At 34.1% G+C, this 9,342-nt stretch overlaps 1 protein-coding gene across 1 annotated transcript in view; it reads left to right on the forward strand.

Moving 5' to 3' along the window:
- Window positions 1-310: 310 nt before the first annotated feature.
- Window positions 311-9,342, forward strand: part of LOC104547458 (protein quaking) — a gene marked incomplete at its 5' end in the record, with an annotated part of 12,657 nt that continues 3,625 nt past the window's right edge. The window contains 3 exons of the mRNA XM_010193145.1: window positions 311-398; window positions 2,581-2,853; window positions 5,544-5,618. Of these exons, the coding sequence (XP_010191447.1) occupies window positions 311-398; window positions 2,581-2,853; window positions 5,544-5,618 (436 nt within the window). The remainder of the gene's footprint in view (window positions 399-2,580; window positions 2,854-5,543; window positions 5,619-9,342) is intronic.

The following is a 9,342-nucleotide window of genomic DNA, read 5'->3' on the forward strand; positions in this document are numbered from 1 at the left end:
AACTTGAGAAAACGTTTCCTTAAACAATTCTTATTAAATATAACTTACACTTAATCTCTATTTTTATAATTTATGATATGAGCCTTTTCCAAAACTTTTTAAGATATTTGTCAACACCACTTAATGATAGACAACAGGCAACCTGGCACTTAATTTTAAGGAAAAGTTGACTAAGCTTACTGGTTGTGTGAATAATGGTAGGCAGGTATTTTGCTTGGTTAAAACTTGAAGGATTTTATTCTACGTCCCTTAGGTCTTGTGCAGTAGTGAATTGGTAAGCCTGACTTTCTTCCCATCTTTTCACACACAGGCAGAAGGAGAAGACAGCCTTAAAAAGATGCAGCTGATGGAGCTTGCAATTCTGAATGGCACCTACAGAGATGCCAACATCAAATCACGTAAGCATGTCATAAGCTTGAGGGTCAAGGCCATAGTAATGTTTGCAGGTTTTGATTCCTAAAGCTACTTTTTGGCAAATATACAGTAGCAACTGTGTTGGAGAATGGAAGTAAAAAACCAACAGAACAGTAGGTAGCTGTTGCAAAAGGACTCCTAGAGATAGGTTATGTCAGTTTTGGGAGTTTTATAGTTTGGATTTTTTTTAATCCCCTCTTTTTTTTAAATAGTATGTCTGGGTTTAAATATTTGCAAAAATACAGTTAAAACAAATCAACCCTTAAGCTATATTTTTCTGTTTTATGATCATTTTTTTCCTTAATACATGTAAAGGACAATGGACTCCTTTTCAATTTTATTTTTAGAGATTTAATTTGAAAATGTTACAGATGTTCAGGATACTGTGAATACTTTTTTCTGTATTATATTCCTTCATTTCATCTTGCTTGCATGTGTCCCCCCAATGTTACATTTTTCCAACAATTCATCAACTGATTTCACAGCTGAGTTCACAGGGATCAGTGATGTAATGAGCCATTTTTACGATTTCTTCCATTACATTTGTGTGAGAATGCTTTTGCAAACGCATGTATGCACAGGTTTACACTTGAAAATTAATGACATACACCACTAATGAGAGCATATACCTATTGTGTGATACAAATTATTTTCTCTAGTTGAAAATCTAATTTATTCTCCTGAAAATGTAGCTGCTGATACTGTTCCAAAGTACATTTTTGCTGTAGCTGTGATACAGATGTCAAATGTAAGCACAGTTAAATCAGTCCTTTCACTAAGGGCCTACTGATATTTGCAAATTTGTTTCTCCACACAGTCACCATTTCAGTGTTGAATATGTTTAAAGGTTGGAATGCAGTTAGGTCAATTTGAGAGTGCTTACACCAGTGTAATTATTCTGATTTGAAAGGAGACATAAGCAAGGGCTTTTACCACTACAATGGTAGTGGTAAATCTTTCAGCTCTAATGAACTCTAAGATTTAAACCTAGATCAGTTTTAAATATATTTTAGTCTCTAAATTATTGCAAATTTATGAGTAAAATAGCTTTCAAATTAGCTTAAATTGATGCAAGTTGTTGCATAGAAACCTTTATATTAATTAGAGCAATTTCTTTGATCTATTCCCATTAGTCTATTGTATCACTGTAAGTGTGAAGATGGATTTTTTTTTTTCATTTTTTGACTAGAGATTTCCACACTAATATTCACTTTTTATAATAAGACTATTTCACTGATTGTGTTTTGATTTTACTGAAAACTTGAAGAGGTAGTAACCATAATATTATTTCTGTTCAAGAAAGGAAATTAAAATGATTGAGGGTTTTTTTCAATTATACATTAAGTCTGAGCACTTTTAAAAAAAAAAAAAAACCAAAACAACATTCTCAGATCTGAAGAACTTCCTCCATATTTCTCTTTTCAGACTAAATGTTACTAGCTGATGTGGTAGTGTTTAAGAAGCTGTGCACTTTTTTTTTTTTTTAAAAAGCATCTATTTTTTTAACCTAAGCAAGGCGATAGTGAACTTCTAATACAAAGTATTTTATTTTGGGGAATTCGATATGGAAATCACTTTTGAGTCTATTTTTATTCATGCTAGAGTAGGAAAGGCAATGCACAGTGTTTCTAGGTCATTTTTAACTTCACTGATCCTGGAAACTGGAATTGTGTATATGTTTAACTACCATTTTAAGATGTATAAAAGCTATAGACTGATCCAGCAGCTCCGCATAACTGAGTATCTGTGGACTCTATAGTTGCACTAAATTTTGTACTCTGTATTTGATTATGAAAGTATTTTCCTTGTATCTCCTGCATGCATCTCAGTCTCATGCAGTCTTGATAGCATAAATGAAGAAATGTGGTCTAAATGGAGCTTTTGTGCTGTGTAACCTGTTTGAGAAATCTACCTCACTGTTCTACAATGGCTTTTTTATTTTGCATGTTCATACTTAATCACACTGGAAAATGGAAAGCTGTTTGCATTTGAATGGTGTGCTTTGGCACTGTGTGACCAGCGCATGTACTAATGATTTCCTTTTATTTTTCTTCTTTCCTACTTTTCCCCCTTTTCCCCGTTCTTTCCACGTTTTGTACTGCTATCTCCATACTTTCCTCTGAATTTCTTTGCTTACTGTAGCAGCCCTTGCCTTTTCTCTTGCAGCAACAGCCCAGGCTCCAAGGATTATTACTGGGCCTGCGCCTGTTCTCCCACCAGCTGCCCTGCGTACTCCTACGCCAGCTGGCCCTACCATAATGCCTTTGATCAGACAAATACAAACCGCTGTCATGCCAAACGGAACTCCTCATCCCACCGCTGCAATAGTTCCACCTGGACCCGAAGCTGGTTTAATTTACACACCATATGAATACCCCTACACGCTGGCACCAGCTACATCAATCCTTGAGTATCCTATTGAACCTAGTGGTGTATTAGGTAAGATCTTTGTACGCAGATGACTGGAGAATACATTGCTTATGCTTTTGCGGTATTTGCAAGGTAGAGGTAGTGGGGCTCAAAGAAAAGAATTTGAAGTAACAATCTTATCTCAGGTATATCAAAACTGCAGAGGAAAACTGCTCAAATGGTGTGACTTCTAAACATTTTAAACATGTTTTGAGTTATTAAGTATGTGTGTTTAGTATGTTAATAAGATCACTGAAAGTAAAATCTTAATGTTTGTGTGACACTAGGTGGTGGATACATAGGCAAGGAAAAAAGCCAAATAGCAGTTGACATCTATTATATATCATTTGGACTTCCATAAATACCAGATTTTTTTTGTGCTCTCTTCAACATAAATTAATTTCCAGTAATCTTTGGAAGAGAGAACTTCCCATTTTGCTCTGCCTTTTTAGTAGCAAGACTAAAGAGAATTGAAAGGCCTTTTTTTCTGTTTGTTGAGGGTTTTGCTTCTTTACTTAGTCTACAACTAGTAAATCTCTCCTCAGTGTCAGAAAGCTGTTAAACATTTTGTAAGCAAAAAGTTATTTCCATGAGTGATTATAAATCAAACTAAGTTCTGACCAGAGGATGAAACAGTTAGCAACTTTACTGATGCCTTCTTTTTTATATACATCGGATTGAAATGTCCATCATTCCTAATATTTCAGACCATTGACTTGCATAGGCGAGAATGATAAAGCAGCCATGACAATTCAGTTAACTGGTCGATATGGAACAAGCAGTTCCAGTAGTTTCTTTCTTGCCTGCCCTCTACAGAATCTAAATAATCTTTTCTCTTCAGCTTGTTCTGAATTGCATGTGACCTTGGTGCTGCATAATGTTGATTTTATAGGACTTTGATCTTAGTTTGTTCAGTGGCAGTTATTGATTTACACAAATTCTAAACATCTCTAATGAACACTGGACAATAAGGTTCAAAGTCAATATTTTGTTGAAAGTATTGAAAAAAATCAGTGTTTCACTTACGTGAGAAATACTTGTTAATCTGTATGCGTGCATGTTCCCACGTTGCATATTATACAGTACAAAAGAAAATGTATTTCAGACTTCTGCCTTTCAAGATTAGTGAATCAATAATAAAAATTTTTGTAGGACGAAAGTATGCATTAGGTCTGTTCTTGAACAGCTTATGGTTGTCCTCTGTTACCCCATAGCCAGAATTCAGTGAGGGTATGATAATGTCGTCATTCATTAATTTCTCACAAACATGTAAATGTTCTACCCAGTTCCTCCACCCCCAATCTGTCAGTTCACTTGTGATACGTCCTGGGGTAAAGTCACAGTTAGAGGCATTGTCACAGTAGCTATCAGTTGCTGGTTAGTGGCAAACCCCTCTCCTGAATTCAGTTAATAGCAAGTAAAGAAATACATCATTTAATAGTAATAATTTAGTATGACACAGGAAACTTAGATTTCTCACAGAATTTTTTATAAAGAGAAAGGAGGGGAAAATTACTCCTAAAATGGCATCTGAAACGATTGTATACTTTTCGGCTACCTGTGAGAGCACAAGTGTATTGCCCAAAAGAGATCTCACCAAATAATCTTAATTTAAAAAAGAAAAGGGAGAGAGGGGAAAAAAGAACACACCCTCCGCTTAGGTAGCACAGAATCAGTAGTTCTTAATACATCTGCTCTATTATCTGAGCAACTGCACAGAGTTAATTGAATTAAATTAACTTCTTGTTGAGTTTTATTTCATAATACATTCATTCTCATTAATAGTATGCTATATTTTGTCCATTTTTGTGGTGGACCTTTAAGATGACTTCAAACAATTCTGTTAAAAATGGCAGAGAAATGCATCCCTATTAGTATTTTTGGGGATATTGGTGTTGGGATCAAATTTTAGTTGGTGACTAACTTTTAATTCCCTTCCTTTTATCTTCAGGTATGGCTTTCCCAACGAAAGGCTAAGAATTCAAGAACGGTCTTAACTGATCCTTCATCAGATCTGAATTTTAACAAATGCTTAGTTTCAGCAGCCTTGAAAAAAGCTTGGCCTAGCAGTCAGTGACTTACTTGCACTTTTTTGCACATAGATTGAAAATAAAATAGTGCTATTAATTTGGATTAGCTCCTATTATTACAGAGTAGCTGTAATTTATGAGTGTATAGTAGTATACTGACTGCTAAGTGTTCTATATAGTGTTTGCTTTACTAATCACCTAATTCATTGCAGTTCATACTTATTGACTTAAAGTTTAAAATCACAATCTGTAGGCTTGAAGATTTGCTTTAAAACTTTTTTTGTGGTAGAACTGGAAGTGATCTTAAGGTTAGCAAATAATTGTCAGTATTAAAAGATGGCATTATTTAAAATAGTCCTGCTGCAAGAAAGGCACTTCAGTGAATATGTGACTAGTAAAGCTTAAATGTGCTTGGGTCTAATAGATTTCATGAAATACTGTAATTTTGGGATTGTAAATGAATGGATTAAACAGGTTAAGGCCAGGATGTTTAAAATAAATGCAATATTAATCTGCACAGATAAACTTCTTTTTAAGATTAAGATTTGAAACTACTGTGCCTTAACTTGTTGCTTTTCTTAAAATGAACTTTTGTAGTTAATGATCATTTAAATCCATTTTGATAAACCTGCTGTTAATGTTTTCTTTGAATGTTTTCTAACTTTGTCTTGGTAATTGCAATTTAACTAGGTGCGGTGGCTACTAAAGTTCGAAGGCACGATATGCGTGTCCATCCTTACCAAAGGATTGTGACCGCAGACCGAGGTTAGTTTAGTTCTGCAGTTCTTGTTTGTAAGAAATGCTTTGAGTGTACATGAGATTTGCAACACCACAGCTGGTTAACTAAATACCATATTTTGACCCAGTCATTATTTTTTCTCAAAAATCTGAATAGTTAATATTTTAGAGCTTTGGGAATGCTTGTAGTTTTAAAACCTTTTTTTTTAAACTAGGCTTTCCCAGCTCAATTAAGTATATAAAGTTTGTGATCTATTTAATATAAAAGCTGTAACCGATTCCCTTTTATAAACTATTTAAAGATTCATCTGCATCAGGAAACACTATGAATTCAGTGCTGCAATAATTAATTTGGTCGTGTTCTCCCCCCTCTCCACCCAGTTTGTTTTTTTTATTTGGTGTGGAAATACCAGATTGGTGTTGCAAAATAAAATGAATGGATGGTTGCTTAATGAGAAAGAAGTAAAGGAATAAATGCCTCCTGTCTGTGTCTGGAGAAATCTGAAGATTTAGATTCCTTTTTTTCCAATAAACTTTTGAGCCACTGTACTGTATATTATGAGGAGGATGCATGTTCTCAGATACCTGACTGAATTCAGGAAGGTAAGGGCTGTGAAGATAATACTTCAAAAGTTGTTTTGAGTTTGAACTACTAAGGATGGGGGAAGGGAGGGTGTTTTGGTTTTATGCCAGAATATTTTTCTTGGTGTTTGCCTTTTGCTGCTAAAATGTGTAACCTGAAGGAGGAGCAACTTTTGAAGTCCTGTTGGTGAGATGACATCCAATATTTGGGCATCTCTCTTTAACCCTTGAATGGAAAGTAAATCTTCATTTTTCTCCTGTTCCTCAAGTGTAATGCCTTTGGACCCCTGAATGAAGTATTTAAGCTTATTGAGAAAAGTGATATTTTCGGTTTATTGACATTGGCTAGGAAGCAGCGTGTGGGCTGCATTCTTATCCCATCCCTGCTGCTGACTCGCTGTGGGTTTCGGCAAGTCATTTAATCTCTGTGTATGTTTTCCCATCTGTAAAATACGGATAATAATACTTCCCTACCTCACAGGGGTGTTGTGGGGATTCTTGTTTTGTACAGGGCTTTGAGGATGCAAAGCGTTATGTGCTAAGTATTATTATTCTGTTCTCATCAAAATCATTGTTGTGCAGGCTTCCATGATATTGTAATATTCAAAAGTCAAATTCAGGTGACAGATCTGACATCTCCTAACATTGACTACACTTCACTTCTCACAACCTCCCATAAATTAACTACAAGAAAAAAATACAGATACCAGTCAATTCAGTAAAAAGGGTCCTCCTTGATATTTGCTATATTTATGCATCACTTTTATCTTTCATATGTAAGAATCTTATACTTTACAGAAAGTTTAAAGCTGGTAACAAGACACTACTTAAGTTTTCTACAAGATTGCTTTTCTTTTATATGGCTGCACACAACTTACAGCCTACTGGCTTGTTCTCATTTCTTGAGAACTCTTCAGTGGACAACAAATTATAATCAGAATAAGGTCATAGCCCATGTTTACCAAAGGAGGAAAAAAAAGGAAATAGAAAACAGATTATAACCTATTTCTGTCAAGACTAATGGGTGGTAAGGATTTGGCTGTCTTTGAAAGCTTAACCTGATGTTGTAGTTTTTGCTAATGGTCTTTCATGATCTGCAGTGGTAGTTTCAGGTGACAAGTGAGACTGCCGTTTTGTTTAATTAGATATTTGCCTGAGACAGGTAGTAAATACAATGATAAAGCACGAGGTGGGGTTGGAGAGTGGTGCGAATATGAATTTGTAGTTTAAGTTCATCATTGTAGTGTTTACTCAACATAGATTTTTAAATACTTTCCAAAAGACTTTGCTGTTTCATCTGGGTAACTTGTAAGTAAATGAGGTTAGTAAGAGATATTATTTCATGTTCTTTTAAAACACAGCCATTTCCTGATAATTCAGTGTTCGTATCTAGCCATATTGGAAGCCCACTGTTTTAATTAAATAAATAAATGCACATGGCTTAATCTCCTGTGGAATAGGTAATGCATACCTCTCTCTTCTAGCATAAAAACCATGCTGATATTTCAGGAGAATGTTATTTTATAGTCTTATCTAAATAACTCCAGAGTGTACTAAGAAACTTACACAAAGTTAACTTTACAGCTGTACTCCCTTGTGTTTTGAATTTGAAATCCTAGATTATCACTGCACAGATTTAACAGTTTCACAAAAGGTTTTGAAAAGAACTTTGTTCAGCAATAAAACAGTTTCTTTTAATGTGTTAAACATGTTGTAGCCTTAAAATGCTACCAGTATTTAACATATTCACCTATTTGGTTCTTCTGTCACCAATATACTTCTGTAGCTATAGCCATGAAAAACAATGTCAGCAAACCGAAATACTTTTTTTTCAATGTGGAAACCTTTTTTTATATAGTTAAAAGTCACTAAACCTATATTCGCATTCATTGGGTCTAAAGTTTGTTTTTAATTTGAAATTGACTTTCAGATGACTTTGTAGTACTACTGCATTCACTTTTTAAGTAGGTTTTTATTCTTTGCATAGGTTTGTTTTGGGTTTTTGTTTTGTTTTGTTTTGTTTTAGAGATAAGCACTGCATTTAAAGCAAGAATCCCCAAATGTGTAAATGTTTTACTCTTACAACTAAATGGTTAGAATTGGTGAAGGGTTGAAAAATATAGCTCATTTTAACTCAGTATAAAACCCCAGTTTATAAATAATACAAAATTGAAGTTGATGCATATAACAGAGAGACTGACTGATTTAATTGTAATAAACTTTAAATGGTGTTGCACAGTTGACAAACCTGTGTGTACTGTAGAAGGCCACAGACTTGGCAGAGGATGTATCGCAGGTGTACTGGTATTTTTAAAAGGTAGCTTGCTTTGATTATAAACTCCACAAGAAATATTAATGCTGAGATTTTTCTTGAATGTTTTATCCAAACCAACTGTCACATAATTTATATATAAATTTTAATACAATTTAATCAAAATTGTAATCAGTGTCAAAATGCTTTAAGAGTCTGTGTTTCTAGTATACCTGTAAAGTGGTGAGATTGTGCCACAAAATATTTATTTTTATTTTTGCTTATTTTTGAAACAACCATTTTAATTTAAAGAGATCCCACTTAGCAAGATTCTGAAAAATAAAATCAGGGAGCATGTGGTCTCATTTATGTTACAGTAGTAATTTTGTGCAGTGTTATGAACTGTATCCTAAATGATAGGCCATTTTTATTATGTGAAAGTAAATCAGCCCACAAGAAAGATTGCTAAATCGATGCTGTCTGTGAATATTACACCTACTGGACTTCATTTTATGTCATGGCACAAATCTGACTTTGCACTGAATACCTTTCTCACTTTCACCTCCTCTGCGTTAGTCAAAATGGCAACAGTACAAAAACTCTATCAACCTCAGAATTTATTAGCTATTATTAAGCTGTTGAATGAGTCTTAAAAAATATATAAAAAAAAATCATACTACTGTTAAGTGGACCAAGTTTGGTGAAGGAGACTGTGAGAGAATGATTAAAGAAGGAACAGCTCAAGAATACTGGGAATGATAACTTTCCACTTGAGAACTTTTTTTATGTTTTACTGTAATTTGTTTGTGGGTTTGGGTTTTATTTTTTGTTTTGTTTTGGGTTTTTTGGTTTTGTTTTTTTTTTTTTTGCAAAAGAAAATAGTATTTACAGGTGGCTTCTTTTAAAATAAAAAAATAT

Source organism: Mesitornis unicolor, unplaced genomic scaffold, assembly GCF_000695765.1.
Source record: "Mesitornis unicolor isolate BGI_N332 unplaced genomic scaffold, ASM69576v1 scaffold49579, whole genome shotgun sequence".
NCBI classification, from domain to species: Eukaryota; Metazoa; Chordata; class Aves; order Mesitornithiformes; family Mesitornithidae; genus Mesitornis; species Mesitornis unicolor.